The following is a 20,344-nucleotide window of genomic DNA, read 5'->3' on the forward strand; positions in this document are numbered from 1 at the left end:
ACTGTGGGATCGCTCTCCTCTGTCAAGGCTCTGAAGCTATGGACCACACCAAGAGCTGGCTTCCCAGCTTGGGTTTCACCAGCTGAGGAGTCTCTTATGGGATCTACCACAATCCTCAAGAACCTGCTGGCCGGGCCCCACTTGCAGTGCTTCTAAGATGCAGAAGAAGAAGAACCTCAAATTGGATCAAAGAGGCTTCCCTGGAAAGTGTGACCTGCCTGGGTTAGGATGTGTTCCAAGTGCTCACTCTATATTTAGTTCAGACTTGTGGCCAACCTGCTTCAGTAAAACAAGTGCCTATGCACACTAAAATAAAGGACTTGTAAAGAAATCTATCTTGTCCACACAGAAAACAGTTTCCTTGGGATCAAAGCAATATGATATCCCTGCTCATCCATTTTCTTTCAGCTCTGAAACTCCAACTACTTTCAACATTATGACCACTCAGCATGTTCAAAATTTGTAATTTTAYAAGTGGACTTTCCGCACTCACCTTTATTCAAATTCTCTGCATGAAAAAATAAACATTTTTTCTCCCTCTCTCCTTATTCAACTTTAGGAAGAGTCTTAACACAGATTACTTCAATYCAAAAGGCTTAGAAAATCAATACTGGAAAATGGTGGTTTTGGAATCCCACCTCTAAGTGACACTGCCTGGAAAATGCTATATGTGTGTAAAAGGAGGTATTTTTTCTCTGGCAGCATAGTTAGGATATGAGATCACAGAACAAAAAAGATACGTACTTTTAAAAAAATGCTCTCCTTTGGTTTATAATCTTAGACAGGAGATTCTTTCTGCTGGATCCCTACGAAGCATGCCTTGTTTCACCCCGGTGTCTCTGTATATTCATGTGAAAAGGCAGACGAGAGCTAACTGGATTCAGGGTATAATAATTTATGGAAGTGCCCTGGAAACACAATCATAAGCCTTTTAGCTGTTCGTTTGCATGAACTGGTTCCATTAGTCGCTGGGATCACAGGAATGACCTGCCTGTTTTGTTCTGACGTGTTACGAGATGGAATATTTCATCTGGATTTTGTTAAGACGTCTTGGCCCGCACAGGGGACAGCAYCGTTCAGCCGCAGCCAAACTGCCTCCCGTTAGGCAGTAGCCTTCCCCATTCGGAGCACTAGGAGGAATATTGACCCCTCGGAGATGTTACGATCGGGTTATCATCATCCAGCATACCACAGTCCCRCCATCATCTGTCCTATTTTATGTAACGGAAAAGAGAGCAGTAGGGCTCTGGTGTATGTCGTGGAAACGACAGAGAAGGGCTTCATCCCTCGGTGGCAGCAGTGCCGAGTTATCGCTGGAGTGATTAGGGCAGGCGAACATGCCYGCAGTGCAAACACCCCGACGGTCACCGTCTCCGTGCATCCCCACACCCTGGACCCGCGCAGCAAACCCCAGGGCTCGCCTTCCCTTTGTATCCTTGGCCGAGCCTCTCTGGGGACTGTTTGGATCATGCACCGGGTGACAGATTAAATCCGATTATTCAATTACGGCAGCAGTTATAAATTAAACATATCAGCTCGGCTTGGTAAATCTCGAGGCACGTTGTGCAGCAAGTCTCCTAGCCAACAAACCGTATCAGTGAGTGCAAAACGGGAGGCACGTGGAGTCCACAAAGTGGCAGCAAAAACAGCTGGGAATAAAAAATAATAAAAATAGATAGGAAGTGCTTGGAAGGAAAAAGTCATGTCTCTAAATTCACCCTTCCTGAAAGAAAACAACAAAAATGGGGCAGGAGGGAAGAGGGGAGGAGGGGACAGAGACTCTCTTGCTACCTTTCGGTCTGATATCCTGAGGCTGCGGGGGTATCAAGCGCATTCCCTATAATTCAATAAGAGAAACCTCCATAAAGGCAGCCRCTTTAATGTGCACAAACACCACCTGTGTCAGAAACAGGCACTACCCATTAATCAAAGCTTCCCAATTAGCCCACACTGCTGCCCCCAGGCACAGCCACTCTCAAAACACAGAGGGTGTCTGTTGTGCTTGCAGGGCGAGAGCTTGCTCTTTCGAGGGCTTCGAGACCGCATAGGACTCGTCTTTGTTAACTATCCGCGTACGTTCTTTGTATTTACGACAGCACGTTGCGCGCAGTTCTGTCCTGACCTCAGCCTGGTCCTTCCTAACTGTCCATTTTTCAGGTACTGTATTAGGATGTGTGGATGGTTCAAGGAATTACGAACAGGATAGAAGGGCTTTCAGGCCTTGGATTGACAAATTGGACCCAGCCCAGCTTGCTGGTAATGGAGTCTTGATTTCCTTACAGTGTTTTAATGTCCAACGTGAAACAAATTGCTCCTGAGTTTGGAACAGTTCAGATACATCCGGAGAGGCTACATCAAGCTTTACGCACTTGTGACACCAAGGAAAAATCAGCTGCGATGCACTGCAGCGCGTGCACGTGCACCGGCCTTCAGCGGGAGGCAGGCAGCACCGCTTCCGAAGGCCGCGGGCGCCTCGGACCTCATGGAGCTGCAGCTTCAGGCTATCTGCAGAGTCCCACTGATGCCACAGGCTCACGTTTTGCAGGGGTAACGCTGCTGGAGCCGTGGCAGTATAAGGAAAGCAAAACTTGTAGAGAGAGATAATAATGTTTATTAGGGTGCACTGATATAGCTGAAAACATCCCCCTCTGCTCCACAGATGCCCAACACCCTCTTCTCTCAAGCTGCCTAATTGATTAACCTAATGAAGTTAAGCTCAGAGCAACTGTCTGTACTCATCTGAAATTTGTGGTTTCTGTTCAGGCCTGTGTGTCTAAAAGCTGGTCTGTTTTTTCCCCAGCTCCATCAGACGGTCTAACGAAAGGCATTACCTTTCCCTCCAAACCTTGCTGCGCTCCTGTACGGTGTCCTTGCAGCCACAAGAGGCCAAACTCCTCATTTATTCGCTGTGTTTATTTATTTTTTATTTTTTTAAATATAAGTGAAACTTAGAATTTGAAGTTCAGGAAAAACACCTCAATAAAAAAGCACCAGTACTCTAAATTTGGGGACATGGGCCCAAGGTTTTCTAGCAGATTCAAGAAAGGAAGCACTAGGTAACTAAGTTTGCACCAGGCCTGCGCTATTTGCAGCACACTTAAAGACATAAACCGCAAAGGGTTTTATCGAATCTGTAGCGCGGAGAACTAACGCTGCTTTCCAGCTAGAAAACAGCAGAAGCAGACTAGCAAAAGCAAGGTGCTTTAAAATAGTCTCTTAAGGAAGTGCGTCGCACAGCGGTCCTCTCTCTTGGCAGTGGCCATAGCGAGAGAAGATGATGTCCACTTATGTATATCTTTAAGGGGCTCCCAAACAGAGCAGGGAAAAGCTACAGGAACACGCTACTGTCAGAGGGTTTTGCTTTAATATTGTCTTCAGTATTTACTGAAAGACGCTTCCAGAAAGATGAAGACGGAACGAGCTCAGGAGGCAGACAACCCCTCCGTTAGCTATTACCCATCCTACCCTTCCGCACGTCTGGATACCTTAAGACTAACACCRGGACTAACACTCTGAGAACTCGGGATCTTAACTCCCGCTGAGCAAAGCGGGACCAGATGCCGAACTCCCACTGAAACCAGGGGGCTCCGAGGCTAAGAGGAGCTTTGTGTCGCGAACAGCAGCAGCTTCAGCTCAGCAACTGTTTCTTCAGCAACAACTGCTTCTCTTGACACAAGAACTGGAGGGCGCTAGGTGAAATTAGCTGGAGGCAGATTTAAAACACACAAAAGGATGTATTTCCTCACTAGGTATGCAACTCCCGGCCAAAGGATGCTGCAGAGGCCAAGAGCTTTCAGGAGCTCCAAAGGAAACAGACAAATTCATGGAAGAAAAATCCCTTGCGGGCTGCTATACACAAAGATAAAACTTTCGKCTCACAGTGTTCCTGGGTTGCAAGTTGCTGGAAACTGGGAGAGTAAAGTGGGGAAATATCACTCCGTATCTGTCTTGCTAATACATTCTTCCCTGTGCTCTATTATCAGTGACAGGACACGGGGCTAAACTGCCCTTTGCTCTGCCATAGCAGACATGGCCAGAAAAGGACGGCCAAAGYATGTGCTCGTATTCAGAACAGAGCCCCAAATCTGTGAGGGATACAGACRAATCCCCCAAAGCGGTCTGTGTGCGAGGGGTTTATGTACATGCCCTGCAAAACTGCTAGTGAATTATTAATGAATAATACGCTCAAGACCAATGGTCTGGTGAAAAAGATGGTTCTATCCATGCTCAAGTGTCACCAAGTTCAGCTTCTACATTTCAGTCCTCCTGCTGGGAATTGCTTTCATGCTCAAAGGTGTGCACTGCAAATCTCAGCGAATAACTTGGACCTTCAAGCTTCTGTGTTTAGTCTAGAGAGAAATCATCCCGAATGGAAGGGCTGCTAAGCCTCTAACTCCAGTGCCTGACAAAAAAGCATCTGTTAGCCATCTACATTCAGTTCGTTACCCTCTTTTCTGCTGCACATTAGAAAGCCCCTCCTGTGACAAAGAACAAGCGCGCTGTCTCTCTCACAGCCATGAAATATCTGCTGGACCTCACTGTGAGTCACTCATTCACCTCAATTAACTGCTGTGATCTGCTCGAAGGTAGCCCCAGATCACAGCTTTAGGAAACGGCCTATTTTCCCTGTGGAGCAGAAGCTCTGGAAGAGAAGCGGGCGAGGGATCCTACCTGCTCCCACCGTTGCTATCGCACTCTCCTGACCAATGATGTGCTCTTTCAGCCGTTGCTCCAGGGGAAACCTCCGGCGTTCTTCTATCTCTCTCCTGCGCTGCTCTTCCTGGAACTGTGGAAGGGAAGAAAATGTTAGGAGCAAAATGTTTTTCTAAGCAACAACAGGAACAGCTGGTATCTACATTGTTTTCCCACAAAGGACAGCAAAGTCCTCTATGAGTATATACGAGACACCTAGACACACAGACGCTTCTTCCTGTCGCTGAAAAGAAGACAGAGCCGGTGCAACTTGCTAAGAGTCTAGAAGCACCAGCCTCAGCTCTGCATAAGTTAGAGCAGGAGGAAGTTTCTGACTCTATCAGAGGATGGAGGCTGAGGAGCATGGGAATGGAGAGAGCTTGGCTAGCAAGCGCACTTGCATGGGCAGCAGTCAGAAACTTGGGTTTTGCATCTGGTGTGAAAAACAGTTTATTTGGGAAGATACCACACTGCTTCTATAAGAGTGCTACAGAGAGCAAGTCAGGACTATCATATTTATGGGCGAGAACAACGATATTTCTCAAATTTCCCAGTGAGATGTCAACTCATTATGAGCTTGCTTATTTTGAAAAGTAAAAGTTTAACTATTCTACCTATATTTGTATCCCCACCTTCCAAACATCTTCTACTCAAAGATTTCAACTCCCTTAAAAGCACCGGTGAATCAAACTCTATAACATCTCAGAAAGGGCTGGAAGAGTATTAATGTGTCCTATTTTGTAGGCTGGGAAAGTCAGACACGATTGCTTTGCAGACAAACACACAACAATATGCAGGACAGCACAGGAAAAAACTGTTTAGTTAGGACATTTACTTTCTTTCACCTCCAGGTCAGAAGGAAGCAGGGTCTTTTAGGGCCAGTGACTTATGCATTTTTTCCATCCAGCTTAGTTTACTGCATTTGGAACTAAAGACTGAAATAATGCAAAATATAATGCACTGCAGCTTCGCATCTCCTCCGCATACGGAATCACAGAATCACAGGATAGTTGGGGTTGGCAGGGACCTCTGGAGATCATCTAAGCCAACCCTCCTGCTCAAAGCAGGGTCAGCGCCAGCAGGGTGCCCAGGACYGTGTCCAGTCGGGTTTTGATTATCTTCAAGGATGGAGACTCCACAGCCTCTCTGGGAAACCTGTCCCAGTGTTCAACCACCCTCACAGTGAAGAAGTGTTTCATACTCTTCAATTTCCTGTGTTTCAGTTTGTGCCTGTTGCCTCTTGTCCTGTCACTGGGCACCACTGAGAAGAGCCTGACTCTGTCTTCTTTACACCCTCCCGTCAGATATTTATAAACACYGATAAGATCCCCCTGAGCCTTCTCTTCTCCAGGCTAAACCCATATGGTCTGCAGAGTGAGTAACTTGTGCACGTAAATGGTCCAATCATTTAAACTATCTCCCAGAAGGGGAAATAAAAAGAAATTTCTAAGAAAACGAGAAACCGGTTTCAAAAGTTGCAGCAGGACACTGCTGTCATAGCCAGAACAGATAAAACCTGTCAGCCAGGTTGCCAGTGTTTCCCGGGCCGGTAGTGACTCTGACAGAAGTTAAAAAAAAATAAATAGCAAACAATCCAATTTTGGCTGGTGCTATCAGTCGAGTGTGTAACAGAGAGATGCCATCAGTCCTGATGCCTCATATGGAGCAATAACTTCTCTGCGGATCCCAGAGGAACACCACTTGTGGGACAGAATCCAGCGTGTCAACAGTGTATCTCCCCCAGGCTTCATATATATCACCAGGCTCACAGCACTGCTCTTTCCATATATCTGTGTCTTTCTATATATCTTGACAAATCTTTTCTTCCTCCCTCCTCTTCTGTCTTTTTCTTAAAGTGCAGAGAACAATCTTTGTTGTCATAATACTGAATGACTGGGCTGGGTTTATGGACAGRTGGAAGCCATGCACAAACAGCAGGAGAGGATCCTCTTCTGGGAAGACCCCCCTCTCCCTCTGTCTCTTCCTTGGAAGACCAACGCAGTAAAAGGCTCTGGGCAGGAAGCAAGTCCATTTCACGTGTAAAGGACTGCACCAGTTAGAGTGCTTTTTCCAAGTCACTGCACTACTGTTTCTGCTTGGGCTCCGTTCCGGAGAAACCTGCCACTGAAATGTGGTGTCTCTTCTGCGATGATGTGGCCTCACTCCTAGGAGCTGCTCTCTGGAAGCTGCAGTGGCATCGGGCATCTTTAGTGCCAGYTGATGCAGGCAGTCAGGTAGCGCTGCCAGCGAGGAGCACTCTGGGCCACAGGCAGCTGCCACAACCCACGCTGACAACAGAGGACACAGTAAAAGAGAAAAATCCACTGAGAAAAACATATTTTAGATCAGTCTGGGGTACCTGCAACTAAAAAATCCACCAATAATCTTGGATTTTGCACTGTATTAATCAAGCAGAAACTATGGTTTTTCCTAAGTAAGAATCTCTTTTTCTCTCTATCTTTTCAGAATGATTGTTTGAAATAGGAAGACTTTGGGGGGTTTKGTTTTGTTTTGTTGTTTCCTGCAGATTGTGATTTCAAGTATGAGAGCAGCAGCAGTCTTCTGGCATAGAGCACCTGCACTGCAGCGGAGCCGGTGTCTCAGGAGAGGATGGAGACGATGTTGCTCTCAAACATCCTGCCCGAGTTGGACAAGAGCACAGCGTCCAGCTCAGGGCTCTCCTCACCTCCCAGCTGCCTGAAGGATCTACGCTCCACGGATGAAGACAGTGCAGGCACGCAGGCCAAGGCAGCTGTTACGGCAGTCCTGGCAGTGCCTAGGCCAGAAGAAACCTCCTTCACTTGAACTGGAGCTCCCAGAGACCCTTTGCTCCACTCTTGTCCTGTTACACACAGAAGCGTGCTAGCCAGAGGATCTCACTGAACATTAATTAATGAGACATGAGCTTTACCTGCTTCCTCTTCCAYTCCCCCCTCCATGCTTCTGCACAGGTATGGATCTAGCTTCTCCTACCTCTTTCCTACTATCTTGATACCAAGTGCTGCCAGGATCAGCAACTGGAGCAGCATATCCGACTCAGGTCTTGCTCTYGCCAGACAATTTCTGTTGGAGGAGTCAGCCACAAAGTGCCTGACCTTGTTTGCATTTGTTGGTAAGGCAACCAGCAGCCAGAGAAAGCAACATCCCCTCCTGTTTTGCAGTGCRAAATGATATCAGTGGGGGCTGTGTTTTCACCCTCAGAAAATTCATCCTCAGTTCTTCTSATTAAACTTTTATGGTACATCACTGGCATTTAAGTGAATTACCTTGGTGTTACAGGTACTGAAAGAAATGCAAAGACTGGTATTCCGCTCTTGCGTTGAAGGCAACTGAACTCCTGTGCTCACCCATGCGAAGAGGTTCTTGTGATGCGATGCCAAATGCATGAGGAACACGCCGTTCTTTTTAATAAGAGATACACTCCATAAGTGATTTGTCAGACCTCACCTTGAGATAATAAGGGCTAGCTCCCCGTCGCTAATATGGGCACGGTAATCACGTTCGCTGGCTTTGATTATTCTTTATCCAGTACGGCAGCCCTCCCAAGCATGATTACATTTACGGGAAAATATTCAGAGAAGAGGTGCAAAAGCACAGCRCTAGCAGAACAAAACGTTTGCAGAAAACCTACAAATGTGGAGGACRCTATCTTTCACATCATATGAAAAGAATTTTAAAAGATTAAAGGAAACCAGGATGATAAACTTACGTTCAGCTGCCAAACATGTCAGGGACATAAACCAAGCTATAAAAACACGACAGTCTTTGGGGACTTTGGGAATGGTTCTTTCTCAGGAAGGGCAAACACTGTCTTCAGGTAATTCTTGTGGGTTTAAAGAAAGCATTAAATTGGCCTTCACTGCAAGGCTATTCTATCCCTGCTTCTACTTTATATAGAGCTGTGTGTGCAGCTTAGTGAACAGACACTTTTCAAACAACCAAAAGACATTTTTCATATCACACATGCTTAAACTGGAACCAAACACCAGAGGATGTTCTGAATGGAAAAAGACAGAATACACTTGAATCACAACTGGATGTTTGCTTTCTTTAAAAGGTCCATCAAAGGCTATTAAATACGATGATGTGGACGCAAGCTCCAGTTCAGCAAGTCCTCATACCACTGCTTGTCAGAAGATGAGGCGGGAGCCTAGGGAAACCGCAACTACATACTTGTCCTGTCCTTCCAACCTTCCTTAAAAATCCTTTAGTGGCAACTAATAGAGACAGGAGATGCCACCAGATGGATCTTGCTGGGCCCAGTACAGCAGTTCTTATGATTCAACCAGTTTATAATACTTAAAACAGAAGGCATCTGTTGGAGAAGCTAGAATGATGGTGCTGAGTTAGCGGCTRAAGAGGACTGACATGTTCCAGAGTCTCAGCCATAACACTGAAGGGCAAGAAGACTTTCAGGGAAGCTTGAAAACTCACCAAAAATAAATTTCAGCTCCTGACTGGTCTTCTTGCAGGCTTGCCAGAAGGAAAAAGAGTTGAAAGGGCAAAGGAAGAACCTTGGAGCTGAGATGAGTCTTCAAGTCTCAGTCCTGTGACTGTTTTAATTCCAGTTACACACACAAGACTCTAGTCTCAAGGGCCACTCCCTTCCTTTTAGCCCCATATACATGACAGCTTATTTAGACTTCACCAGATTGTTTAGCAACATCAACTAGCTCAAGAGTCCTAAACACCAAGCAAGAGCTGTCTAGAATAGGGAAAGCACACACAGATTTCTTTTTTTAAAGAACAAATGAAATCAAAATAAATTAAAAATACATATGAAAACTCCTTGTTATTCTGTCACAAGGATATGTAAATAAAATCTATGCGATGTGCCCATCCAGTCATAGTTCTGCCAATTCATTCTCTAGCAGTGATTAAAATGAGCAATAAATTCTCAAAGACTCTCAGTGGAATGCAGATACAGGGGTGGATGCAACCCCTGTAGCACCGTATCCCCCCCAGCTCAATATTCATCACAAGCTGGCTCGACTGTCTTATGTTTTATATACAAGTACAATCATTTTCATCAGCAACATCTTTATAGATATGTTTCCTTTCTCTCCTCCACCTATTAGTTAAGCATAAAAACCAATGCAGCTTTTCAAACTGTTAGGGGTGGGTTTTCTTGCCAGTGCTGGACTCCAGAGACCACTTAACCAGCAGATAATTTTTCCCCTCTTCCTCAAAGATTTCAAGTGGTTCAAGTGACTTCAAGATTCTCAACTTTCCGTCCTTAAAACTTCCGAAGAGCTGTCCAAGCAAGCACGGCTCCCTGTAAGCAGTGCTTCTGGCTAACACAAGAAGCTGTCAACTCCGCAGAGAACTGCCACGTTCCATTTTTCCTTTACTGCGATCAAGCACGGAAAGCACGAGAGGAAAGAGCACTGTTTTTCATGCTTAGGGCAGTGGTTTACCACCTGGGGAATCCAGTTTTGAATTCCAGCTCCAGCAAGGATACTCCTGGGCAAGCACAGACAAGACGGCGGTTTTGACTGCCTGGCAGCCATAATTCTGGGTGATATCTATTAAACATACTAACCACCACARTTTAAATTACTTTCACCTTCCAAGCACAGGCAAGTTCCTAACCTCAGGTTTCAAACATGCAAGTTCACGTTCCAAACCTGTAACAAACAAAGTTTGAGGTACACAACTTCGGAAGCCATCTCCGAAACCGTGAGCAATTTTGCGGCACTAACAGGGGCTAACAACTCTGCAGAGAACTGTGAGGGGCTGCGAGGGGGCTGTGAGGCTTAATGCCCCGGCTGACTTGAGATTCTTGTGGAGATGGTGCTCAAGAGTCATCACTGTTGTGACTGCCTCTCCTAATGACTGATAATTAACGGCTCTTACTTAAACAAGGCCTCATATCCAGGCATTTTAAATACTTCACATCAGACTGTAGATCCCTCATGTCTAATGACTTGCAGTTTTGTTGCAATGAGCTTGAAAACAGATAAAAAGGTGGTCAGGCTTCCCCCAGTCCTGCTAATCTGTAAGCCTCTTTACTCCTGAGGTTTTTCTTGGAACCGCTCATGCAAATCTGATTCTTTTCCTTCTTGCAAATACCTTGCAACAGCGACTCATTAAAGGGATATGGTGAGCTCCAGCCCACTCAAGGAGAAACTGAGGCTGAGAGGGATGAGATGAACATTTTACRACCAGACAGCAGAAATCAGTGTCCTTCTGTCTTAGACAGGTGCTCACGAATACATGGATACCAGGCCCACAACTGGACTCTTAATCCTAGGATCTGGTTCTATTTCCAGGAATTTCAGAAAATAAAGTAGAAATGGCATCCTGATTTTACTGCATTTTTGCCTAAAGCTAAAGGTTACAGAACAGTATTACTGGTCCTATGTATCTCACTGCCAAGGAACAAATGTTAACATGGAARAGGAGGGCACATAGCCATGAAGATAGCTAAAGAGACTTCAAAAGTCTAGGGTTTTTTTTTTTGCTAYGTATTGTGYCATTCATTTATAAATACCTCCTTCAAAAAGCATGAAATCTTGGAAGTGCAGTAAGGCACTSCTCGATTGCAAGTTCTCTTTAAAACTGTCCTTGTAGCAGAAAAGTCACCTGAATTTCAGGCTCACCTTTGTCTCCGAYGCTTTCAAAAGTTTCATGACCTCCCCTTCACGGGCATAATCCAGGGGTGTGTGTCCCATTTCATTCTTCTGCAGGGGGTTGGCACCTGATGGCAGGGAAAAATTAAAAAAAATCAAGGGATCAGAGTTCAGTCTCGAGACAGAATAAGCATGAAGCACATCTTGTGACTCCTGCGCTAGTTGGTGTCCTCTTCTAACCTTTGCTCCAAAGGGTACTTGGATCAGAAAGGGACAATGTATAACCAGCAGTTACATGCTCGGGTGTGCAGGGAACAAGAAAAGGGAATTGTCACTCCTAACAATTGGCTTGGCAGGGAAGAGCTGCTGTGGGGGATGAAAGCACATGGGATCACCAAAAGAAAATACAGCTTCACAAAAGCACCAGCGACCGACCCTCTGGGAGTCAAACGGGACCCTGCAGCTTCAATTGGACACGGTGCCCTTCCTCTCTTTTACTCCAAGCTGTAGTTGCTGAGATGGTTGTAGTCTGCCAAACAGCTGCTACCTCATACCACAGGAGTAGCTGCATTTCTCTCCTGGGGAAAAAATCACCATCTTCTTTAGAATTTAATTCAAAAAAAAAAAAAAAAAAGGCAACAAAACCCAAAGACTGAACCATTGGAGGGAGTCAGATGGGTACCTCATAGAAACAAACTCACAGGGACGCAGCTCCCTGTCCTCTGTCATCTTCTCAAGCACACTGGGTTGTGGAAGAACATGCACAGTCAAACTGGTCCCAGCTGCTGTGCTGGGAAGCAGCGGGAAGTATACAGTGGTAATCTTGGACAGGGCAGTCCAAGATCAGGAGGCACCGATACAGGGAAATAGTCAAAGATGCAACCGAGGTGTCACAGGATTGATCTCCGGGCCTCGGCCTCTCAAGAAATATCTCTAAGGCCGAGAGAGACTCAAYACAAACGTTGTATGCACACTGTGACTCCCGAAAAGCCTCCTGCCGCCAAGCAGACAGCAAGGCTGACGAGAATGAGCAAAGAGGCCTGAAACCCAACAAGCCGGTGCTCCAGCTAAGCAGCCACCCCGTCGTTCTCAGAGCAGTAGAAGTCATCAAACCCTGGAGAAGAAGCCTGGGAACAAAAGAGCCCCTAATTCCGGGAGGCGATTCTGACTCACGGCCTGCCCAGTCATCTGTAAAACGGACGTGACAAGAGGGACAGGGCTACGGCGAAGGGTAGGCTGCCGGTGGCTGTGCATTACGGAGAAAAATGGGAGCCATCCCCGCGCTATTACGCACACAGAGGTTTYATAAACATCCTCCACTCTACCGGGCGAGCTGGAAAACTCGGGAACAAACTGGTTACCTTGGCATGCCCAAACCAGGCTGCAGTTCTGCTCCTAAAATGTAGGAAAGCACAGAGCACCCCGAGTGCTCAATAAAAGCAAGCAGCAATCATAATATATGAAAGAATTGAGAGGACTCTTTGCTATCGTGAAGCGGAGAGACAGAGAGATTAGCCATTTCGAAGCATTGGCATCAGGGATCTATATTTGCTTACAGAATGAAAAATGTGCTCCATAAACATTCGACACAGAGTAATTTCTATTGCAAGCCTTGTCGTTGCAAATAAAGAATATGATCGAGACAGGTGAGATTATATACTGCCGAGGCTGGCCTCTCAATATCTTTTAAAGAGACAGTGCTCCCCTGATCCCCTCCCCCAGCCCCGACGCTTCCCAAAACCACCTCGGGTTTATGCTCCTTTGGGTCKCCAGGAGGAGGAGGGGAGGGGGGAAGTTTTCTGGGTTCTCCGAATGATGACATCCTCGAGGCTAGGCCTGCTTTCATTTCAAATGAAGGCTGAGGGTTTGTTTGGCTTTTCCCTTCCCCTGGATCTATCAATAATGGCTATCCAATATTGGCCTAATCCCCCTGTTAATGGCTTTGACGACTTGACTAATTGCTGCAATAATTGATAGAACCCGACTCGTACAACTGGTCGATTCCAACCTCGACTACCGGCAGCAATAAAATATTACGCTGCAATAAATAACGGTGTCACTCGGCTTGCTAATAGAAGGCAAAAGTGGCTACTAGTTCATAAGCGCCCCGGCCTGACCTCCTCCCTCCGATCGGCACCTCCGGCCGCTGCCCTTTCCCCCCCGCCACGAGCCAGGCAGCTGGYCCGAGGAGCGGAGCCTGGCGGAGGCAGCAGCCCGGGCGATCTATCGCGGGCCTGCTGAGAGGGCGCCAACCTTTAGAGGCTTAATAGAAGGCAATTTGTCACCTCCCACTAGCTGTCTGGCGCTGGAGATGGACACCTGGGCAGCTCCCGGGGCTGCGCGGCCTCCAGCCGCCTCCATCCCCTCCGCCCTCCTCCACCGCCCCGCTCGGATTAGTAGGCCCCGGCTTATAATATTTGATAAATAGCAGGCTAGTTCACTCCTAGCGTCGGCGCGGCGCGGCGTAGCGGCGGCAGCCGCAGAAGGTCACTCATTGGGGAAATATGTTTCTGTCGGCGGTATCGGAAAAAGTTTAGGAGAGTGACAGGCCTCAATTTTTCAAATTTTATTAATTCCATCCTCTTAACAATTCGTCTCGAATTCCTTCGGATTCCGGGTAACTGTCAATAGGGCCGGCGCTACGGCGGGCACCGCTACGAGGCCGCCTCGCTTCACGGCGCTGCTTTCCGGAGGCGGCGGAGGGAGGAGACGGGATGGCGCTCGGAGGCCGCGCTCGGTCTTTGCCTGCTCTCCTAAGCTGGAGGCCACCTCGACGGGGCCCAGCAACGACGACCTGCCGCGGGGCAGGCGCTCAAGCACGCGAGCTCAGCTTCCGACTCTCCGCGTGGCCTCAGGGAGGAAGGACCCTTCCTGGGAGCCCACCACGCTGCATCGGGGATGGCGAATCGGAGCACCCTGCGTCCCAGCGGCGTGCAGGCTCCAACTGGAGGCTTCCACTGAAACCTGTTTGGGATCTGAGACTAACTCGAATCCTAATTGGTGCTAAAATCCAAGTTGTTTTATCTTCATTACTGTCGGCTGTCAGCTCGCCGGAGCGGGTTAAAACACACCCGGGCCCTAGCGCGCACGTACCCTCCTGCTGCCCGCTGCCCGGCAAGAACAACTCCCCGCGCCTCCGAGACGGAACGGGGCATCGTGACCGCGCCAGCGGCCCGCAAGGCACTGGAGAGCGCCACGGCTGCAGTCTCCCGGGGGAAGAGCCGCTAGCTTCCCAACTAAGGTCCCCAGCTAGGGCCTGCTCTTGCAAACATCTCACGGCGCTGGTCTGGCCATCACAAACTCATTTCAGCAAGGGAAAATGCCCGGGCTCCTCGAGGTTCCTCCACCTCATCCAGGTCCCGAGTAGACCCTCCCCAGTGAGGASAGCACCCATGCCCAGCCCTTGCCCATGCAGCTGGTGGTGTAAGAGCCTGTCTACACTGACATGTCAGCGTGGAGCAAGGGGTCAGCCAAGGATGGTCAGGCAAGGGAGGGCCRGGAGCGCTGCAGCGCGGCGCGACAGCAGGGTGCTGAGCCTGAGCTACAGGGGAGCCGGAAGCCAGCAAAATGGATGGTGAATACTCAGGTCGTGGCTCTCCAACGCACGTACACCCGCTCTTCGCTGCGCAGTGCAGCCTGCATCACCCTGTCCTGCACCCAGGAGCAACCCAAGCCCCGTCAGCCGGCTCGGTGAGGATCCCGGGAGGCCTTCTGCCAAAGGCACCGCTTGGCACCCCATCACAGCCCGCTCGCCCGGCCCGGTGCTCCAGGGAGCAGGTCTCTCCTGGCAGGAGACTCTGCAGGGCCAAACCCACCGTATCACCTGGGAAAAAAGAATTCATCCGATTTTTCTGGCAAAGCAAACTAAATCCCAGAAAGAAGAGACTAGAAATCCCCAAATCTACAAGGGAAGCGCTGCTCAGGATGCTAAAGACGGGGACACAGCGCAGCTTTCGCCCTGAACCAGAGAAGCTCTGAGCGGCAGACAATCACTGAAACGAATTACACAACTCCGGTGTGCTAAATGCAATTTGCCACTGCAGTTACACCTCTCCATGGCCTTGTTCAAACACCAAAATAGTCTGGGATTCACCAAGAGGAAGCAGCCCATATTACCTGCTGGGGATTACACAATGTCATCAGCCATCAGCTTTGACAAGGAGTGACATTATTATTGCTCTACATGGCTAGTTAAAGTAATATAAAAAGACTCCTGTTCTCCTGAGTCTTCAGTGATTGAATTAGCATGATCACCCCTTTTTCCAGTAACATAAACCTGTTTTTAAATCAATAAGACACATATTTCACAAGTAGCTTTTAACATATAACATTAATATGAAAGTAGTCACCCCAGCCTGGGATCCTACCACCCTTTTGCTGTCTGACGGTTCAAGAAATAAAAGGAACACACTCCAGCGCGCTGTTCCACTTACTGGGCAATGCCCTTTTACTCTTGCTGAGAACTTCCCCCTGCTACTGCATCGAAGGATTCTTCCCAACAGCTTGAATTTCAATGTGAACACATACCTCCTGGGAAAATTGCTCCTCAAGGGAAGAYCCAGAGCAAAATTAGCAAAGGTACCAGGTGGAACTAGAAGCTGCAGGCACACCTGAGCACAATACCCCGCATGGTTTAGCATCCCAACCCTACCTTTCTTAGTTGGTGGCACTTGCTGATTACTCTGCCTATGGTGCATCCGTYTGTAACGTGAGACCAAGCCATCCCAATGTATTTACATGCTGAGGCAAATCCTGCCTTTTGTGTCTCCAGGGAAAACATTAGCCTCCATAGGAGTACATGCGCAACACAAATCAAGGCAATGTACAATTCAAAGATCTAATTATCGCTCTTTCGCTCTTTCAGGCCAAACTCCGCTTTATCACCTTAAACAACCTGTAAGCCAGACTGGCAATATGGGCTTGAGGCTGAGACTCTGTGTCAGTCCCCACYGCATGGGGCGCAGCACTGACCTCCCAAGCCTGTGACTTCTCTCATATACAGACGCAGAGCTATATAGCGTTACCTCAAAGAGAACCCATTAAAGAATATCTTTTAGCCTGAGAGACCAACCCATAAATGCTAAAGCAGAAGAATCACAAATGCAGATGAGGACCACCGTGAAATGCCATTCTCACTCCTGAAATAACTCTTTCTGGTTTCACAGTGACCAAGGCCAGCAGGTACCATCAGGTTGATATCCTGGACAGTGCAGGATATTCCATTACCTATATAGAGCCTGACAACACAGGTTCAAAGCAGCCAAAACTAGTGCTGGTTAAAGCACAGGCTCCAGGAAGGCAGCCAGCTGCATCTTGGAGGTTTTGAGGAACAGAGGATCTGGGCTGCCCGTAGTTCCTTCTGGCACTGATTCATCCTCACTCTTAAACCATATGAAACATTTCCAATATGAATTTGTCTAGCATCAGGTATTAGTTCTTGTCCTGCCTTTCTTTCCTAAAATCACTCTCAATGCTTCCTTCTGTTCCATGCTCATCCGGGTGTGACTCTGCACCCACCTCAAAGTCCTCACTTTCCAAGGGTTGATACCATTTTGCAGACACGGTCTCTGCTCCTCTCCCAAGATGCAGAACTTTGCATTTGTCTGTATTAAAAATACATTTTGTCTTAACAGACCAAGTTGGCAATTGATTTCTCACTCTCTTGAGGATTTTTTCCCTTCTGTACTTACCTAGTCACTACTGGGACTGGGTATGTGAGAGCCATGGCTTTTAACAAATTTTAACACATACAGAGAGATGATGTCTTGATAAATAGTTGAGAAATTGATGCAGGAAGGAAGGGTTCAGACTTGATTAAGAACTAGAAGAGTTTTTGGAGCAGAGGGAGCCTACATGCAAAGGACAGACCCCTCTAAACCAGCAAGAGATCCAAGTTCCTGAGACAAAGGTCAGACACTAACAAAGTCAGGTAAGAAGCTGCAAGAAGAGGTCCTCACTGAAGTCTGGTTTATGAGTCAGTGCTCATAAACACAGTGAATCAGACTGAGACCAAATGTGTATGCGCTTCCAGACAGATGACAGACGAAAAGTCTAAAACGATGATAGCCAAACTGCAATGCATGCTTTTAGAGGAGGAGGCTGATAAGAGCAGATAGCAAGATAACAGCAGGATACCATAATACCAGCATACAAACTGTGCTGGCATGAGAGAATGAGTCTCAGTGGTGGAGGTGTGATGTTATATATTAAAGAAAATCTGGATACAAAAACCATAAATAAGTTAATTGTACCAGCCAGTACACAGGTTTTTTATGGAATGAAATGTCCCAATTTAAAAGGGAAATTCCGTATTAGGATTTTGCTTCTGAAAGACTGATCAGCATGGTGACAAGGATGAGACAAGCTAAGAAAAACTGGAAAGACCGTAAGTGTAAAAACCATGATATTAATTACTTGGTAAGGAACAGAGACTAAGAGATACTTCCTAAAGCAACTGGTCAGAAAACCCACATGAGCAGAGGCAAGGCTTAATTTAGTCTCGGACAGAGCATAACATCATTTCCTAAGAACCACACCGCAACAGGGAACACATTCATGCCTAACTTCATTACAAGCAAAGACCAACAAAGAATCCAAGGTGTCTTGTTCCAAAAGAGGAACTATAGGACACAAGGAATCCTGTTAGAAATAAAGGGAGCAACCCACCAGGAAAAAGCTTTCCTACAACATGGACATTAAAGGCTAAAAAACCCCACACTATTTATTAGAAAGTCTTTATAAGGAGAAAAGTTAGGATATTAAAAAAAACCCAACCAACAACTACCCCTCTATCATTCAAAACCTGGAAGCTGTGTCCAAACAAGGAGACTAGAACAGAACATTTGCCCTGGCAAGTTAAATGTAAAGTTGTAACAATGCAGGTCAAAAGGGATTTAAAACYCTTTTTTAACCATACCAGAAGCTGGAAGTTAGCCAGGGACTGTGAGTTTCAATAGGCGATCAAGATGCAACAGGAAGATCCAAAGAYTATATGAAGAAAGGCTAAATGAGCTCCTTGCATCAACGGTTCCTATAGAGAAGTTCCCACACCCAAACCTCTTCTTACAGGAGACAAGGTGGAGGAAGTGTCTCAAATTGAAAAGACACCAGAAACAGTTTTAAAACATAAATGAGGATTAACAAATGCCAGGCCCAGAGACTGAATAGTTCAGAAGGAGCTCAAACATAAAGTAAAACAGCCAAATTATCAACCACTGCCAACGATCTATTGGCATGAAAATACAGCACTGGAAGGCAGCAAACTTGACACCAACTTGTAAAAAAGACTGACGAGAGATCTGGGAACTACAGGCTAACGTGTCTGACTGCTGCACTCAGCAGAYAAGTAGACTTTATATAAGGAAATGCAGAAGGAAACATGTGGAACAAGGATATAAGGGGAAACGTCAGCACAACTTCTGCAGAAGAAAGCTTTCCCTTCCAAAGCTGCGGGCACTACCTGGGGTCAGTAACCACGTGGATAACGTGATCTGCTTGATACAGGTATACTCTGATGTTTGAAAATCTTTTGACGATGTTCCTTACCTAAGTAGCAAGCTGTTACCAGAAAAAAGCCTCCCGTGGATAAATAACTCYTTAAGCACTGAAAACAAGGGATATGAACACAGGAGACCAAGTGCTCAGTCTGCTCAGGGGAGGAGGGTTATCGAAGGGCTTCCAAGGGATTTGTGCTGATGCCCGTGGGGTTAGACTACGTGCAAGTGATCTGGGAAAGAGGGCAAAYACTGACATGACAACGATGACTACCAGCACTAATTTATTCCGAGCTGCAGAAACAAATAACAACAAAACAACTGCCAAGAACCGCACAAGGACATTATAATGCTGAGTGACAGGGACAAGCAGGCAAGCGAAACTCAGCACAGATAATAAATGTAAACCAACGCACACGTGGAAAAATCAATCTGAATTACACATAAACAATGACAGGCTCCGATCCACCTTTCGCCAGAAAATCAGGAATGAGGTTTTGTTGTTGCTGTGAACAGGTCTACAAAAACATTAGCTTACTGCTGAATCAAGGTGGGAATTACTTCAGRAAGGAGAGCGAACAAACCAGAAAGWCATTACGCCACTGCAGCGCCCATGCCTGTCTGCCCCGAGCGCTGCGCTCAGGTTTCCTTGCCTCAGCCCAGAGAAAARGGTAAAAGCGGCAAAGGCACCGACAGGACTAATATGGAGCGTGAGGGGCCCGGAGCTGCTGAAGAAGGAGTAACCGAATGGCTGAGGTGGGCTCTTCAGCCGAAGAAAGGAGAGCTGACGGGAACCTGATGAACGGTTATAAAATCCGGAGCACCGCGGAGGCAGGGCGCAGGCAGCGCCTGCTCTGCCTCCTCGGAGCGCGGCACCCACGTGCGGCACCCCTTTTCGCGTTACACGCGGACAAACCGTCGAGCTCACTGCTGAGACTCTAGACGCCAAAGTTCAGCAGGGATCAAAAGGCAATTAGATAAACTCGTGCTTTATTTATTCAGCCACATCGCCTCCTGAAGGTTCCTTGGTGCCGTCAGCACATGAGATAAGGTAACCTATAAAGAGGCATTAGCACATGTGGTGCTGGCACATGGCAGCACTAAGGCTCTGAATTGCAGGATACTACTTTAAATTTGGGGGAAAAACAAAACCCTCACGATTCCTTGATCTCTTTTAGGCTGTTCAGCGCTGTGATAATGGCTGCCGTGCTTCCCTTTGGGTGTAATCTCCGCTCCGCAGAACCTCCCTGCAGAAGGAGCACCTCGCTGCTGCACGGACCCCAACGCAAGGGGTGCGCAGGGAGCGAGAGAAACTGGCTGCAACGATGCACGTGACCCGCATGATTCTGCCTCAAGGAGAGCAAACTCTCCACTCCCGGCTCATGATTTTTTCTTTGTGAAGCCCATGTTTGCTGGCCACCTCTCACGCCCTACTAGCAAACAAGCCCTCTTCTCCATTCCCGCTCAGCTACCTACCATGTGATGGGCCTTAACTTCCAGCTCCTGTTACATCTGTTTGTTCCCTTTCCAGCCGCGCTACACCCTGGACTCTTGCCCACAGATTTTTCACTCCAGCATAAAATTCGA

General features: G+C 47.3%; 1 protein-coding gene across 3 annotated transcripts in view; it reads right to left on the bottom strand.

Annotated features, from left to right (window-relative positions):
* The window catches only part of CLPB (ClpB homolog, mitochondrial AAA ATPase chaperonin), a 92,869-nt gene that overhangs the window by 26,316 nt on the left and 46,209 nt on the right, over positions 1-20,344 (bottom strand). For all 3 annotated transcript variants that reach the window (XM_026079250.1, XM_026079251.1, XM_026079252.1), the window contains 2 exons: positions 11,295-11,392; positions 4,672-4,786 (listed from right to left, as the gene is read on the bottom strand). In XM_026079250.1, coding sequence (XP_025935035.1) covers positions 4,672-4,786; positions 11,295-11,392 — 213 coding nt within the window. The remainder of the gene's footprint in view (positions 1-4,671; positions 4,787-11,294; positions 11,393-20,344) is intronic.

This window comes from Apteryx rowi, unplaced genomic scaffold (assembly GCF_003343035.1).
Source record: "Apteryx rowi isolate R43461 unplaced genomic scaffold, aptRow1 scaffold_498, whole genome shotgun sequence".
NCBI classification, from domain to species: domain Eukaryota; kingdom Metazoa; phylum Chordata; class Aves; order Apterygiformes; family Apterygidae; genus Apteryx; species Apteryx rowi.